At 38.6% G+C, this 17,903-nt stretch overlaps 2 protein-coding genes across 2 annotated transcripts; one reads left to right on the top strand and one right to left on the bottom strand.

Moving 5' to 3' along the window:
- The first annotated feature begins 991 nt into the window (after positions 1-991).
- sephs1 (selenophosphate synthetase 1) lies at positions 992-7,902 on the top strand. The gene is made up of 10 exons (XM_034085891.2): positions 992-1,080; positions 2,660-2,782; positions 2,909-3,005; positions 3,190-3,293; positions 3,481-3,588; positions 3,806-3,960; positions 4,046-4,136; positions 4,235-4,334; positions 5,854-6,066; positions 6,697-7,902. Exons 2-10 carry the CDS (start codon positions 2,687-2,689, stop codon positions 6,909-6,911), a joined length of 1,179 nt encoding a protein of 392 aa, XP_033941782.1. The 5' UTR covers positions 992-1,080; positions 2,660-2,686; the 3' UTR covers positions 6,912-7,902.
- Positions 7,903-8,224: 322 nt separating this feature from the next.
- On the bottom strand, positions 8,225-17,841 carry cpt1b (carnitine palmitoyltransferase 1B (muscle)). Its single transcript, XM_034085281.2, has 19 exons — positions 17,391-17,841; positions 16,092-16,248; positions 15,749-15,888; positions 15,362-15,533; positions 15,102-15,203; positions 14,564-14,701; positions 14,399-14,476; positions 13,666-13,773; positions 13,472-13,556; positions 12,940-13,135; positions 12,195-12,380; positions 12,010-12,115; positions 11,813-11,929; positions 11,543-11,707; positions 11,311-11,445; positions 10,673-10,825; positions 10,443-10,556; positions 10,077-10,169; positions 8,225-9,975 (listed from the first exon to the last, which is right to left on the bottom strand). The coding sequence occupies exons 2-19, from the start codon at positions 16,230-16,232 to the stop codon at positions 9,841-9,843; spliced, it is 2,364 nt and encodes a 787-aa protein (XP_033941172.1). The 5' UTR covers positions 16,233-16,248; positions 17,391-17,841; the 3' UTR covers positions 8,225-9,840.
- Positions 17,842-17,903: the final 62 nt, after the last annotated feature.

Raw genomic sequence — 17,903 nt, forward strand, 5'->3', positions numbered from 1 at the left:
AGGTTTTGCGAGGTCTCGCAAAACATTTTATTTTTTTCTTCTCCATGTCCCCTAGGGGGCTCCGTACAATTGTAACCGTATAATTAATATGCACAAATTATTTTTTATGGGAAGTTTTCCATTGTGGATTGTGCCTTAAGTGACTAGTACTTCACTTGGTGTTATGTGCAGTGAAGTGTCAACATTAATTACAAACATACATCCAAAGATATATGTAATGGGCAATTTTACAAATTAAAAATAAGTTGGTAAACTTGAACTAGTTGAAAATATTAAATGTATAATATTATATAGATAGTATTATTATTTTATTTTCATTATTATAATTGTTAGGCTATGCCTATATATATATATATATATATATATATATATATATATATATATATTGTGCTTGTTGTTAATATTGTAATGAAGTAACAATTTTATTTCATTTTCAATCACTGTGCATATTAAATGAATAGTTGTGTCCAACATTAAATGTTTCCCTGGCCATTTTGTCCTGTTTTCGTTTTTAATATTCTAGAATTAGAAGTAAAAACAACAACGGAAGAAATTCAAGTGCTTACATCAATATGAACATATTTGTTACCAATGTTAAGACACTGTAACGAAATTATATTAAATATCGTTCATAATGTAAGGTTATAAACCTCAGCCTTTGTTAAATACCTATTCTAGCCAGGCAATGTTATGTTGTTCTGGGTGCAATTGGAGGGAAAACAGTAAATTAAAGGTACACTCCATTGTAGAGATTTTGTTGCCAGACTTCCCAGATCATTAAAGGGGATGTTAAAGCCGCCGCTGTTCATGCAGAGGACCCTTTGAGATCTGGTGAGTTTCCTCTCTATATTGTAAACCATATATTGTTTTATAAAGATATACGTGCTCAAAAAAGTATATTAATTCAAATATACTTCGTTGTACCTGATTAGCTATTTTTTTTGTCATCTAGTTGTGAGTAAGAAGAAAAAAATGTCTCACTTTCCGTCAGGCATTCTCCAAGGACGCCCGATTCTGGCCCCAATGCATTCTGGTGCCGTCCCCGCTCTTCTGTCGGGATCCACCGCTAACGTGAAGCTGGTAAGGATAAACTGGACACAGCAATTAAAGGGGAAATGTTGCAAGAATATAACTCCGCTTTGGTCCTAATATCGCATTTAAAGCCATTGTAAACACTTATATTGCAACATATCATTACAAACGTTGCACAGGTTGCATGTTTAGTGCTGTTTTATTGATACGAACACTGATGTTGCACACATCGCATGGCGATGGACAGGAAAGGGTTAATTTTTTCCGCCGCCGACATTTTTATTCAGTGCTCTACGGCAACTTTTCAACTTACATGTGAACGAGCTGGCACTATGTTACACAACTATGTGTCACATTTAGTCGTTCGCCTGTACGGTGTGTGTTTTTAAATGCAGTTCAGCTCGCACACTCAGACACTCGGTGTTCTTTGTTGCACAGTGCTGCTCATCACCTCATGCATTGACCAGCCTTTGCAAGCGAAAGCTAGCATGGCAACGGAAACTGCATTTTCAGCAAAACAAAAAAGCGTAAAAAGATATAGCTGTCACAATCAGCACATATGTATTACAGTACAGCGCCCTGTTGCTAATAATATGGCATTCGTTTCACCGAATATTGTAACATTGATCGTCAATGATATTATTATAGTGCCGCAGGGTTGAATGAACTTAGCTGCATGTTGTCTCTTGAACACTCCCACTGTGTACAAACCGAGGCCCCCCTTACAGCAGGTTAAACAACCACCGGGGTTATAATTAACCAATAACCCTGTCAGGTGGCTGAGCTTGAACTATTTTCATGTTATTCTGGGTCATTCAAGCATTTATTTTTATTTCACTGTGAAAATATGAATCTGTGAGCACGCTCATTGTGGAGTTTTAAAATGTTATTTCGTACAAAACTGACGAATTAAATGCGTTTCCATTGATTTGTCTGTCAACATCAATGTAATTTTACCCCAAACATAGATGTGTCTGGGTAATGTTATTCAGTTCAATACAACAGACTACTTACAATATAATTGTTTGTAGTTGTAACTAAAGTGTAACTTGGAGTTATTAAATGTTAATTTGGCTTTGCCGTTATTTCTGACTTTGGGACAAATGTATCCGCAGGGATTTTGTTAACTGTTTACATTATTATCAGCTACTCAATTGTGAGAATGTGCCGCTTTTCTTTGTATTCGAGAATTAAAAACTGAATATATTTTATGTTTTTGACTGTTTGTCAAAGAGATGCACAATATTGGATTCATGCCGATATTGTTCAACTCATTTTGGCCGATGGCTATCCATGCATAATTCTTAGATATTCTTGGCGACCCTAAATATGATAGCACTCAGCCCTTTGACTCATAAGGATTCATTGCAGTGCTGGAGATTTTCCAGAAGCGTATTGGTCTTTTGTCATATTTCACTCAAAAAGATGCACAAAAGACAACATTTGTTAATAATCTCAGAGGGCATTGCAGTGTGGTGAATGAATTTATATTTCATTTATTTGTTTAATTACTTCATTAATTAATTCACATTTAACAAGATTTTCTTTTAGCCAATTGCAACATTCAAACAGTGTTTCCTATAACCTATATGTTGTTGTTTTGTCCTGGTCATTGATTTGGTTGTAGTGGTGAAGACCCAGAGCTTCTACAGACATGTCGGTGAGGGAGTCCTTCAACCCGGAGAGCTATGAGCTGGACAAGAATTTCCGGCTCACACGCTTCGCTGAGCTCAAGGGCACAGGCTGCAAGGTTAGCTCTCCTTATGAACATCTGCCTCGGATGCATTACTATCTTTGTATGATTATCCAACTGAATAAGAACATCTGATTCAACATTGTGTGATAACAACATGGTGGTTATTGTCTTTGGTCACAGGTGCCCCAAGATGTTTTACAGAAATTGCTAGAAAACCTACAGGAGAACCACTATCAAGAAGATGAACAGTTCCTGGGGGCAGTTATGCCACGATTAGGTAATAAGGATCTTCATATAGCGCTATAATAACAAACTATTTAAGTTAAAAATAGCTTACAATAACATTTGAATCTCTGTTTAAAGTCCAGCAGTCAATTTCAAACTAACTGCTCTTTAATCGGGATTTTGTTGGTACAGAATCAGAACAATATATCACACAGTGAACTCTTTTATCTTTCAAGGCATAGGCATGGACACCTGTGTGATCCCACTCAGACATGGTGGCCTTTCCCTGGTCCAAACAACAGATTACATCTACCCCATTGTGGATGACCCCTACATGATGGTATGGATCTCTTCTTTTATGGATATTACTAATGCCATTGTGGTATTATTACATATACACCTATGTGACAAACTGAAAGATGCCACTGTTATATTTCTGTGTCTGTCTACTTTTGTACGCTGTGCTGGAGGCCTACTTTACACAAAAACCCTAGATGTGCTTCATTAATATTATTTCTATTTTGTAGGGAAGAATTGCCTGTGCCAATGTTCTAAGTGACCTGTATGCCATGGGAGTGACAGAGTGTGACAACATGTTGATGCTTCTGGGGGTCAGCAACAAAATGTCAGAGAAGGTAAGAAGCATCTCCGTTAATGCATTCACTTTTGGATCTAGTTTCTGGTCAATAACCGTGAAGAACCAATTGTGTAATAGTAGATAAAACGCAATACCACTTATACAACATGTTAGTACAGTAAACTGTTACTTTATAACATGTTTCATTATATAATTACATTTTTTTCCAATGTGCTCCCTGTCTGTGCTCTGAATTTATTTTCTTGTCTTTACAGGAGAGAGACAAAGTCATGCCGCTGGTCATCCAGGGCTTTAAGGATGCATCAGAGGAGGCGGGCACATCAGTAACAGGAGGACAGACGGTGCTCAACCCCTGGGTGGTGTTGGGAGGAGTTGCAACAACAGTCTGCCAACCCAACGAATTCATCATGTAGGATTTGAGTTCTACTACATATATTTTCTTATTTATGTATAATGCATAATTTAGTTGTAATGTATGTATTTGATTTTCTCAGGCCAGACAATGCAGTGCCAGGAGACGTGTTAGTGTTGACCAAGCCACTCGGAACACAAGTGGCGGTTGCAGTACACCAGTGGCTAGATATTGTCAGTCAAAATGCTCAATCATGAATCACTTTTGCTGTACAATTCTTGTTTTTAGCATGCAAACCAATGCAATTTACGTTTTGTTTTTTTACTCTCAGCCTGAAAAGTGGAACAAGATCAAGCTGGTGGTAACCCAGGAGGATGTAGAGCTGGCCTACCATGAAGCCATGATGAACATGGCTCGGCTCAACAGGACAGGTAAAACCTCTAAGAATGTGTCCACATTTTTGAATTGCTGTAATACTCTCCTTTTTTTCTTTTTTTTTTTAAATGAATCATTATTTTTCTGTTAATTATTTAGTTGAGCTGGGCCTCAGTAGCGTAGGCAGATATCAAAGAGTGGGTGGGCACAAAAAAATCAGGTGGGCCAAACATACTTAATATGTCCTAAAACGCATGTTAATAAGCCACCATTAAGCCAATTATACTTGCCTGATTGCAAAAAAGTGTATTCAGACGAGCCGCATATTAAAAGTCATGTTCCAGGCACACAACACCAGCACAGTATAACATGGCACGGCTGCACAAACACACAGCTGCCAACAGCATCAACAATAAAGCATGGATACACAGACCGGTACCGACATTCTCATTCTCGTTTATTACAAAATAAATCCAGCAGTAGGCTTGGAACGGCGGCCACATAAACACACACACACACACATATTGCGTAAAGTCCAATTGCAAAACTATCAAAAACAATAACTACCAAATTTACATTTTACCTGTAATTAATAATGAAATATACTATTACAGTCCAAATACCTTTGATGGTCAAGGCAGGAGTGGACGGGGCTTAGTGTTGAACACTGAAATAATTTTGTCAAGCTAGTTTACCAAAAGGCTACTGATTCCAGACAACAATGCATAGCGCATGCTTACTGGATGAAATCGGAGCGCCGCTCGCGCCCGTTGATTGGATTGGCGGGAGTGATTGGCACCTGCCATTCAAAATAAACTGATTATAATAATATCTGAATTTGTAAAAAGCAAGATACAATGTACAATTTTCGAAAAAGAAATAAGTATTGAAAGTCAGACAGTTTACAATATGCTACATTCACTGGCTGCTGTGACAGATTTTCCAGATAATTGTTCAGCCTTTTGGTGGGTGGGCCTAGGCCTCACTACTACATCAGCTGTGTGTCATATAAAAACAGTGAATTAGGGACCTTCTTTGTGAACAGCACTATCCTCTGCAGTAACTGCTGTACCGACTGTGGCTAAGAAGTCTTTGCTAAAAAACCCAAACGTAAAGAAAAAAACAGTATTGGATCACCTATTCGTGGTTATAACACATGCAATATATACTATGTATATATATATATACTCTATATTGCATGTGTTATTTATATATATAAATAATGGTTATTTGTTTTCTTTCAAAACAACACACATTTGGCCAGTCTTTTGCATAACACAATAGTTAATGTTTCTTCGTCACACTCACTAATCTTCAATAACGAAAACGGAGTTGTGCATCCCGCTAATATCAACCAACAACAAGCACCGGGAGGTTGTGAATGACACTTCACTTCGTTGTTGCCGTGCCAACGTCTGAGCGTGGCCAAGGATGCCAAACCCTGTGATGTTAATGTTTCTTCGTCACACTCACTAATCTTCAATAACGAAAACGGAGTTGTGCATCCCCCTAATATCAACCAACAAATCAAATTAATTCATCAAAATGCCATCTATCTCTCTTTTCTCTTTGTAGCGGCTGGTCTCATGCACACCTTCAACGCTCACGCCGCCACCGACATCACAGGGTTTGGCATCCTTGGCCACGCTCAGACGTTGGCACGGCAACAACGAAGTGAAGTGTCATTTGTCATCCACAACCTCCCGGTGCTTGCCAAGATGGCCGCAGTGTCCAAAGCCTGTGGGAACATGTTTGGACTCATGCATGGCACCTGCCCTGAAACATCTGGTATGTGTCTTAACCGTTTTACATTTTGCCTCACAAAGGGCTTCACAGGACGCACCAACATATCAAGACATCAATATAAGACTGATGCATATTCACAATTGTCTACGGTCAAAATGTCCTAAGGCAGTCTAATCAGAAAAAGATGAGATTGACTAACTTTTACAACATCGAGAGAGACAACAGGCCATGATATAAAAAAGAAATCCATAAATATTTCAAGCAGAAAGAAACAGAAATGTCATAGTAATGAAGGTAATTTGTAAGCTATACTTACTTTGGTTTTTGTTTAAGGGAAAAGAAGAACTGAGTGGCCTGGAAATGGTTTAAAAATGAACACCTATTTTTGAAACATTTGTAAAACAACAACATTCATAGTTTTAAGCTTTTGTCGCAGTAAGATTACAGTAATTCTGGTATACAATATGTTCAATTGAGATCTAGAGAAAGTAAAACAAGCCTGGACTAAGAATTGAGCCTTGAGGCCACAAAGAGGAGCCCAAAAAGATGATAAAATCTCTTAATCACAACATTCAGAAACATAGGATAAGACTCTCACACTCACAAGCATCAATACACATTGAAATCTCTATCGGAGACCCTTGTGACTGAAACAATCTCGTTCCTTTATAGGAGGCCTGCTCATCTGTCTACCTCGAGAACAGGCTGCTCGTTTCTGTGCTGAGATCAAATCCCCAAAATACGGCGAGGGCCACCAAGCGTGGATCATAGGAATTGTAGAGAAAGGAAATCGCACTGCTCGCATCATTGACAAGCCACGGATCATAGAGGTGGCTCCACAAGCAGCCACGCAGAATGTCAACCCGACTCCTGGAGCAACTTCGTAATCCTCCTGTACCACATCATAGACCCGAACCGCTGAGTGTTTTTAGACACGCAAACTACAAAACCATCCTAGAGTGTTTAAATATATACACAAAATAGTATGTACACAGAAAAGACTGGGTTGGTGTGCGTCTACATGAAAAACAGCCCCACACAGTGGCCAATGGGGCATGTCATCACCCAGTGGACTCAACCTGCAGTATCCCCATGCTAAACATACGTAAGATTAGAGCATACTTAAACATCCTTTTGCCTTTTGTGTCTGTTGCATTCTGTTTCGTTAAATGTGTGTGATTGGCAGGCAGCCTATGATAAGAGAATGATGTTGACGAAGACAATGATGTGATGGATTCATTTTGAATTCTAGGAAGTCTGGTGTTTGTTGCCTCTTGGGGTCTTTAAAGTTGCTCTCATCATACAAGCAGACTCTGGGATGGTGTTTTTTTTGTCCATTCACTTTGTACAGTTATAAAGCCTAGTTTTACTTCATTGCTGTAACTGATGCCTTGAAAGAAACGGAGTGTGACCAGAATGGTTTGTTTTTTATTACTTTGACTTTTTGTATTGTCCCCACCTAAACTAATAAATATTCAAATAGAAGATGGTTAGTTTTTGCCTGCTCTAAGGGCTGCCCTCATGACTTTCACATTTATGACATGTGAAGAAATCTGCATACCCCTCAGGAGATTAAGCTTTCACCATATGTATAACCAAAATGTCATCATATTGAAGGTAATATGGTATGGTGTATGGAGTTGCAATATGTTTTCACACACTTATAAAACTGTAAAAGTCAGTCTTACTGTGAGTGTGTTGCCTTTTTTCAAGATCTGGTGCATTTAGTTTAGCTTGCTTTAAGTTGTGGTGAGTTGTCATGAAGCTCCCAGCTGATCGAAGTCCAGATCTATTTAGTTTCTCTATGTTCATATGGATACCAGGGGAAACATTGACCCCAATCACACCTCTTAAAATAAACTTCTCTTATAGATTGTTTTTCTGTGTCTGTTCTGATGTTTTAAAGTGCTTATATGGTTTTAAATGTGTAAAGAATAGAACATAATTCTCACTAACAAGTATGATAAATGCAATTTTAGTGATTTGCTTTTCTACCTTTTGATTGCACCAAAGCCTCTGAAGTTGAGCAACTACAGTATATGTGACAGATGTATAATGATCTTTAATACTTTAATCAAAGATTACAACTGAAAATTAACAGCAATTCATAAATACTGATATTAAATGATTTATAGTAGTACATTATTTTTAGCAGATATATTGAAAAGTAATATGCACAAACAAGAGACCATACAATAAGTGTATTTATACTTCGATTTATTAAATAACATGAGCTTTATATACAGATGTTGGCATGAACTGACAAAAGGGAGTGAGGACCAATCATTGCAAAAACAATTCCAATATTAAGGCAAGGCAAGGCAAGTTTATTTATATAGCACCTTTCAACACAAGGCAATTCAAAGTGCTTTACAAAAAACGAAAGACATTAAGAAAATGGCATTTAAAATCAGTCATTAAAAAGAAAAGATAATAAAATAAACATTAAAAGAAAAAATATATGGATAAAAGTTACAGTGCAGTTTATGATGTGAATAGTTCAATTAAAAGCAGCGACGAAAAGAAAAGTCTTTAGTCTGGATTTAAAAGTAGTAAGAGTTGCAGCGGACCTGCAGGTTTCTGGGAGTTTGTTCCAGATATTTGGAGCATAATAACTGAACGCTGCTTTACCATGTTTAGTTCTGACTCTGGGGACAGAAAGCTGACCAGTCCCTGACGACCTGAGAGATCTGGATGGTTCATAATTTAGCAGTAGGTCAGAAATGTATTTTGGGCCTAAACCATTCAAAGCTTTATAAACCAGCAGCAGTATTTTGAAATCTATTCTTTGACACACAGGAAGCCAGTGTAAAGACTTCAGAATAGGAGTGATGTGATCCACTTTCTTAGTGTTAGTGAGGACTCGAGCAGCAGCGTTCTGAATTAGCTGCAGCTTTCTAATAGATGTTTTAGTGAGACCTGTGAAGACACCATTGCAGTAGTCCAGTCTACTGAAGATAAAAGCATGGACAAGTTTTTCCAAATCCTGCTGTGACATTTTTTATTCCTAGATATATTCTTTAGGTGATAGTAGGCTGATTTAGTAACTGTTTTAATGTGACTGTTGAAACTCAGGTCAGAGTCCATGACTACACCTAGATTTCTGGCTTTATCTGTTGGTTTGAACATTGCAGAATGAAGCTCAGCACTAACTTTTATACGTTCTGCCTTGGCTCCAAAAACCATTACCTCAGTTTTATCTTTGTTTAATTGGAGAAAGTTCTGACACATCCAGTCATTGATTTGTTCAATGCACTTACTCAGTGTTTGAATTGGAGCATAGTCTCCTGGTGAAATTGTTACGTACATTTGTGTGTCATCCGCATAGCTATGGTAACTTATTTTGTTGTTTTTCATTATCTGAGCCAGTGGTAGCATGTAGATGTTAAAGAGAAGAGGCCCCACGATGGAGCCTTGAGGTACCCCACATGTCATATTTGACATGTCAGATGTGTATTTACCTATGGAAAAAAAGTTGTTTCTATCCTTTAAGTAGGATTCAAACCAATTTAGAACTGTTTTCGAAAGTCCCACCCAGTTTTCTAGTCGGTCGAGTAATATGTTGTGGTCAACAGTGTCAAACGGAGCACTGAGATCTAATAATACTAACACTGAAGTTCTGCCACTTAATTAAGGATAAAATATTTCAATAAATTAGTGAAGTAAGTTAATTTAGTCTGAATTAGTGCAATGACCAGCTCCTGTGTGACCCACAAGGAAAGCAAACACATCACTAGATTTTGTTTTGTTTCTTTGAATGAAGAATGGAAGAGGTTGTATGCAAGCCAAATCCAGCATGCCTCTTTACAGAGTCTGTTATTTATGCTTTCTCCCATTTTCCATCTGTATTAGCTTTGCCTGCTCCACCATCTTCTTATCATTTTCTGACTTGAAAAGGGCTTGGATGTCCAGCATGGCCTTGCCAATATGCTGACCAAACCGGAATGAGTCCTGCAGACGATCACAGAGAGAGAGACAGAGGGAGAGAAAGATGGTATAAATGACAGACAGATGGATCTATAATATGCATCACTATATTTGTCTGCTCTTACTGTGTCAGGGCTGGAGAATTTGCTGGAGATGTGGAATGTGATGAGGTTTTCCCCAACAATTATATAAGATACACCATACCCGTCATCGGCCACCTGGTGGAAGACAATATATGTTGTTATATTACATTTCATTTGGCAGACGCTTTTATCCAAAGCAATAAGTGCATTCAACCAGGAGGGTACAGAGTAACAAGAATCATGTAGGTACATTAGTTTGAACTATGCCAAACCATTCGAAGTGCTAGTACATTAGCTTCAACAAAGCCAAACCATTTAAATATTACTGCACAAACTGCTGCAGTACTTAGACGGCTAGGTGAAAACATTAGCACATGTTAATCTTTACAACATAACAATAAAACTCACAGGGCCAAATCCACCACCGGCACCCACATATTTAGGGAACTTGTTGATGTCGACTAAATTGAGCTGCTGTTGTGGAGTCTGGCTAGTAGACAACTTCCAGGGCTCTGAAAGCACCTAGAAGAAAATACACAATATGTTACAGCAGTTAAAAAAAGGAGAATAATTGTGATAGGTAGGTTCGAGAATCGTCGAGAAACTAATGAAATGATAGGGATGATAACAGTTCTAACCTTGGTAAGGAATGGCGAGTCGATACCAAGGTATTTGGACACTATGTAGAGACAGAAGAGATGACGGTCGATACCAGAGCCAGTCATGGCCAGACGATACATGTTTTGATGCTTATCTGCTGCTTTCCGAAAAAGAGCAAGTCTCTGGGCATTCTGATTACAAAAGCAAAAAAGCACAAAATAGTCAGACCTATACATTGAGGTAAGATCAAAATTACCTTATTTCTATTGATGCAGGAGTTAAGGTAACCCTGGCAGAATATCAGTGAGTTCAGAGTCCAGGGCAACCACACCCAGAGACACATTGCCTCTGGGTCCAGGTGACCCAGGTCCTTAGCAGCACAAAGTGACACCTCACAGCATGCCCTTTCAAATTGTGTACACACCAAGTCACTGATTGCGAATTTGGAAGCCTTATAACACATATGGCACCAGATATGTCCAAAGTCTAATTATTTGCTTCTTTTTTTTTAAGTGTTAACTGCACTATAGGATTTATTTTCTTAATTCCTGCTGGTCATTTCTATGAATCCATTACTTATAATACATATTGTTGTTCCCACAGAATCTAACTCAACAGATCCTTTTGTTTTCAAGTGGTTTGTTCCTAATGAAATGTTTCTGTGTTTAATGCTTACTATTGCACCTGCATCCTCCATGGCTCTCACAAAGGCAACAGCTTCAGAAGTGCAGGAGCGAACCGTCTCTGTCCGACCGTCTCTGAACATACGAGTCATTGATGACTCGTACGTCAGACAGAACACTCTCTGGTCCTAAACAGAAGATGGATTAAAGACATTTAGTGACGGATCGAACTTTCAAAGACTAAAGTGAGCAATGATGATTTAAAAATGGCGACGGCAGCCATACCCTGAACTGTGCCAGCTGCAAGGCCAGCTGTATAAAGGCATCAGGGCTGCACCTGCACTTCTTGATCAGTCCTTTTCCAAACTCAGTAAACAGATAGCCATGAAAGTCCACGTCATCAGCTATCTGCTTGGCTGACAGGTATGAAGTCTCAATGGCATCTTGGCACTAAGAGAGGGTAGACTGTGATAAAAACACAGCTAATGCAGCAAACACAAACAAATGCAAATCAAACAGGTCAATGCTAATAAAATATTAAGAGCTCTGTTTTACCTCCTTCGGAATCTGCCACTGAAGGCGAGTGGGATTTGGCAGGCCTTTGTTCACATCCCCTTTACAGTGTCCCTCCTCTGTGTAGCCAAGATGGAAGCAGTCTGTTGCAAGGACATACTACACAGACAGGAAATGGTGAATGGAGATACCTACTAACTTTGAATACTTTTTAAAAACAGTTCCAGCAGACATTATACCTCCCACATATGTCCAACAATTGGTGCATCGGCCCAAGAATGTTCAGCATTTATGCCCATTTTTCCATTTGGATACGAGATTAAGGTGAAGGACTTGTCAAACCACCTGCGAAGAAAAACGTTTTTTAGGGAAACAAAGCCCTACAATCCAATAGCAGAGGCCTTTAACTGACTTGTCTGCCTACCTGTCATAGCATTTTCCATGAAGCAGCGATTTGGCGTAACTGTCAAGCGATTTGGTCTTTGTAGGGTCATAACCCTGCGCCTCGTCATCTAGCGTCAGGAAGAAGGCAGCGGACTCAATGGCGTCCAGGGAAGCTTTGTTTCCTCCCTGGCTGAAATATTTATTCCGAGCCCGAGCCCATGGAACTCTAATGGGGAATGTCAGAGTAAGACATTTTGTGTGTTAATAATAAACTTTATTTGTATAGCACCTCTCATGCTTGACACAGCCCAAAGTGCTTTACAGAGTATGACAGAAAAATGACAATAACAAATGAGGAACATAATTAAAATATGTAAAAACAATAAAACATGAACAGTGATACTATTACAAATTATAAGCCAAATTAAAAAGATAGGTCTTTAATTTACTTTTTTCCAATTGAGGTTTTTCCAGTTTTCTTGTAATCAGAATCAGAATTCCTTTATTAGTCCCACAGAGGGGAAATGTACGTTGTTACAGCAGAAAAAGAGCCACAGACAGCTTAATGTTGAATATGTTACATATGTTACATTTGTTACATATGTTACATGCATTAAAAAGTACTAAGTTAAACAAATATATAATTTAAAAAAAATGTAATGCACTCTAGGTACTTTTCAAAGTGAAACATTGGAGGATCTGAGTGTCCTTGCAGGTTGGTAAAATGAGAGACAGTCACTTAATGAGCATGTGTCCTGAGCATGTGTGTCTGAGTGATTTTATACCTGTTCCCTGCAGTCAGGGCTGCTAATTTGAGTTCTCCTGGCAGAGGTTCTGAAGTATCATTGAGGATCCTTAGAAACTGTGTCTCAAGTTCACTGGGTAAGAGGTGGCGCCCTCCAGTGTACAGCCACACTTGGAAGAAACGGCCCTTGTGGTAGACAACCAGGTGCTTACGGTCAGTCAGGTGCTGCACAATATCTGAGGGAAGGGCCAACAAGAAGAGGAGGATGTGAGGACACCAAGGGGAACAGTAAGGGAGGAAGTTGCAGATTGCATAAGATTGATAGATGTTTTCTTACAGTAGTTGTTAGAGGGTAAATCAGACTAGACTTGTGGCTGAAACTTTTGAGCCAGTCACACTTATGTTCATACCTCAGTTCTTAATGACAAAGCAAGTATTTAACTTGCTGATGGAAAACATGCTAAGACATCAAGTTTCAACCCAGTTTTGCCGCTATGATTTTGAGTGTTGATGGTGAATGTTGATGAGTATTGTATTTGTCTTAAACTGTACAGGCCTGACCAGTTGTTTACCTGTTTCTATCCCAGGGATGCGGGTGGTGTTAAATATCCTTTCCATCTGAGTGGAACACATAGGGACGGTCCCTAAAGCCCTCAGCTAAGGAAAAAAGGATAATGAAATCATCGCAGGTTCACTGTCTTACCATAGGTGGTTTCAATTAGGTTAGATTGATGGCAGAAGAAGTCAAAGTCATGGCAAACCTTACCGGTGCATGTTCACCACGCTCCAGTTTGCGTCTGTATTGCAGCATGGCATGAACCACATTCCCCGCTCGAGCAGCCTGTCGATGTGTTGGGTTCACGTACAATAGGTCCTAATGCATTCAGCAAAAAGACAAATATAAATCACAAAAACAGACATTGCAATATGTTATATTATGATTTATAATAATAATAATAATAATAATAATAATAATGGCACAAACAGATATCAGGTCCTCAAGCTGAAACACATTTGTTGTTGTTCCTATAATAAAATATATGTATATATATATATATATACATATACATATACATATAGGTATATACATATTTGTATACATATTTTTATATATCTTTGTTATTGTATTCGGGATTGTGGGAAACGGTATTTCGATCTCTCTGTCTGTACACAAAAACAATAAAGTTGACTTTCACTTTGACTTCAATAGGCCCTACCTTTGAGGGTTTTTGAATGACCTTGCCACTACTGTTTTCAGAATGCACACTGCTAATTTCACATTATGATGATGATGATGATGATGATGACGATGACGATGACGATGATGATGATGATGATGATGATGATGATGATGATGATGATGATGAGACAATAACCTTACTAATGTGTGTAATGTGTATTTGTAAAGCGCTTTGAGAGTCTTTGATAAAGCGCTATAATAAATATAAGGATTATTATTATTAATGCATTGCACTGGTATAACAGACTGAGACTCTTACCATTATATAGAAGTTACTGTTCACCATGATAGGACTCCTGCCTCTGAGGTAAATGTACTCCTCCCACCAGTCACTGACCTATAAAAGATGACACTTTATTAATCTATATCAATATGATTTAGTTGATTTTAGTAACACTGTTGTTTCATTTTAAATACTACTCACATAATTTGTCCCCCACCAGGATTTGAGGATTAGGTATCTCTGTAGCTGGGCTGCTAAGGAATCTTTAAAGTCATTGGCCAACATCTCCATCTGGTTGTACTGCTCACTGTCCAGCAGAGAGCGCACTGATTCCAGGTACTGTGGGAAAGCATGGGGGATGTTATCAGGACATAAGAGCAGTGATGTGTGGAAACACAGCTGAAATGGAGCAGCTCAAATACACATACATAATATCTGAAAGACATCTACATGTGCAGGAAGGGAGCACAAATTATGTATTTTCTCTAACAAGCTGCATTAATCAAAGTGTTGCAAAAGGCTTCATTGGGTTGGTTTAGGTTATGAGCTAGATAGGTTTAAATGTAGGTTATGTGCTTAGTCAAAATGTTACTTAGAAATGTGATATTTGCTGTGAGGTGACAAATGGTGATGTTAGATATCACTTAATGACATTCTTTTATTGTGTCCATGTTATCCATTTCAAGAAGCCACATGTGTGTTTGTGGTTATGTGTGGTTTGTAATGTGTAATTTCCCACCCTGTGAATTGTATCATCCACACTGGGCACAGGGAGCCTGGGTAAGGAGGCCTGGAAACTGTAGAGCAGCGGCCTGCGCCCAGAGAACATCTTCACCAGGCTCTGATAACAGACAAACAACACCAACAACATGTAAAGGATGACCCTCTGTAACAGCAACATATAACAACAATCAACTATACACTCATTGAGGAAAACAAAGCTTTATGGTGTACTGGTACCCTGACAATTTAAAGTGAAAGACATAAAAACAAACATACCAGCCACATTTGAGTAGATTTGCTCATTCTTCCATGGGATTCAAAAATCCATCCATGGTAGGAGAGTAGAGCTTTGAGAGTGTATCTCAGGAGGTAGATGAGGAACAGCCACAGTCCAGTGGCAAACAGGATGGCACTCAGCACCGCTCGGGTCTGCACCGACATACAATGTCTGCTCGGAAAATGAACAACACTCCCTTTTGTTATTACAGAAAGGTATGAAATCGAACAGGAAAATGAAAAAATTACTTGTTTGTGAGTAGCTGATTCACTGCAGAGCTCATCTAAGAAAACCTCCAGGTGCATTAGAGTTTTTTAATGCTGAACCAAAACACTTAAGAAGAAAAGGAAGAAGAAGAAGAATACTGGCTGAAGGAGATTTCTGACCTCTTTGGTAGGTTTTCCTTGAGGGCGTCAATCATCCCCAGAGAGGGGTCGAAGGGGATGTACAAGGAGCTCATCATGGCGATAACAACTATCAGCCAACTGGAGGGACTGGCAGGATAGACGCCAGCCAAAACACCATTCTGTGAAAGAAAAGCAACAAGATTTGATATCAGCACAATATTCATTTTGATCTCCTATGTTCTGTTCAGAAGATTAATGAATGAGTGAAAATGCAAATCTATTCCAAATGCATTCAGAGGATTTTAATGCTACACTCTAAAGTCCGTTTGTTATTTAGTGACTCCACATTTTTTAACACTGATAATCAAAGGTGTGAATATACCTTGAATTGAATGGCTCGCTTTTTCCATGCGGTCACTCCAGACAAGTAGATGTTTTTGATGACCTCTTTACTCAGTTTAAGGTCCAGACCATCCGGGCGCACAGTGAACTGGAAACCCACCGCCTGATGGGCCTCAGCCATCTCTGAATAGAAGCGACTAAAATGGAAATCAGAAGGACGCTTTTTATGTCATCTGGATTCAAACTGGTAAAAATAAGCAACAATGATAAGGACTATAAAGTTCAGTGGTACGTTTGATCACTTCATCCCTTATGTTAAAAGCTGTTTACCTTATCCATATGGTTCAAATTAAAATGCATGCATTATCAATACATATGGACTCTCCCAAGATTTCAATATCCTTATTCCATATTTTCTACTATTTTAGATCGCTGAATATCGATTCCCTGTGGATAAAGATTCCGCAGCAAAGATCCTCATTTCTATTGAGTTATTCATCAATTTTACAATCCTTTGGAATTTCCTTTAATGTTATCATTAAGTTCTTTGTTTAACTAATTAAAACATCAAGGGTAACATAAAACTGGTAGACTCCAACATATCTGGCTCACAGTGGAGACGTTATTTGAAGGAACGTTGCGTCTGTAGTGTTTGCTCAAAACTTGATAGGGAAGGCAACTGATATTGAAACTCTTTAAAGCACTATGAACAAAAATGTATACATATATATGTGAACTGTAAAGTTATGTTCATGTCTTATCTTTTAAATGGAATGCCCTTGTTGAATTATGAACACAAATATGTGGATTTCATAAAGCACTTCTTTTAATGGCCAGTATGACTAGGATTTATTTTTCCATGTCATGTGACTAAACAGTCACCAAGTGGGACAAAGTTCAATGGCCAGATATAGCAGTACTCTCCGGCTGAGCATGCGCAACACCTCAGATGGGTATGAAAATATAAACACTGAGTACCTCCAACAGATGAATGCTAAACCCTTTAGTATTACAGAAAACTGTGAAAATATATGAGAACATGTGGAGGTCAGCATTCATTTGTACTGTTTAACAAATGAAAATGAGTGAACATGCAATTGTCAGCACTTGACTTCCCCATCATGAGTTTCACCTGTCTGTTGGTTTACAGACATTGTTTATATAGATTAAAAAAAGAAAACACTCAAATATTTAAATTATTCAGTATTTTCATCCCTTTTATACTTGTATGGAATTTAACCATGGAGTTTACGAAATCAAATAGGAAAACCTAAACAGTTAACACAACTAATTGCATGGCTAACTAAATAAGTATTATAACTAAAGACTCATACTTTACCTATGGCAGAACAGTGAGTATAATAATCCAGTGAGGCAGATGAAAGCAGGGACCTTGGTTTGCGTCAGTGGGCCAGTGAAATTCCTCTGTACTCTTGTGTGCTCTGTGTGACTCCAGTGCCCTTCATTTAGCTTTCCTCAGGTAGTGAGATCAGAGCTGCAGTCTCCTGTACTTTCCTGCCCTCCCTCTCTCCCTCCTTCCCCTTCCCCAACACCACTCTCTCTCTCCCCTCTCTGCCTGTTCCTCTCTCTCACATGTTTCTTTTTGTAACAAGACACCAAACATAGACAGAGCCTAACCTCATGTGACTTGAGCTCTGTAACTGAATCTGCTGCAGTGAGAGCAATGCGATGTTTCCTTTCAACGGCTGAAAGTGCAACCAGCGGGCCTATTTAGCTGTTATAATAAAAATATGTGTAATAGGAATAACGGCATACAAATCTCAGATTATTATCAGCAGATTCAAGTATTGTGATTTTGCCTCTGTGAAATGGAATTGAGTGCTTTTAATTG

This window comes from Pseudochaenichthys georgianus, chromosome 6 (genome assembly GCF_902827115.2).
Source record: "Pseudochaenichthys georgianus chromosome 6, fPseGeo1.2, whole genome shotgun sequence".
Lineage (NCBI taxonomy): Eukaryota > Metazoa > Chordata > Actinopteri > Perciformes > Channichthyidae > Pseudochaenichthys > Pseudochaenichthys georgianus.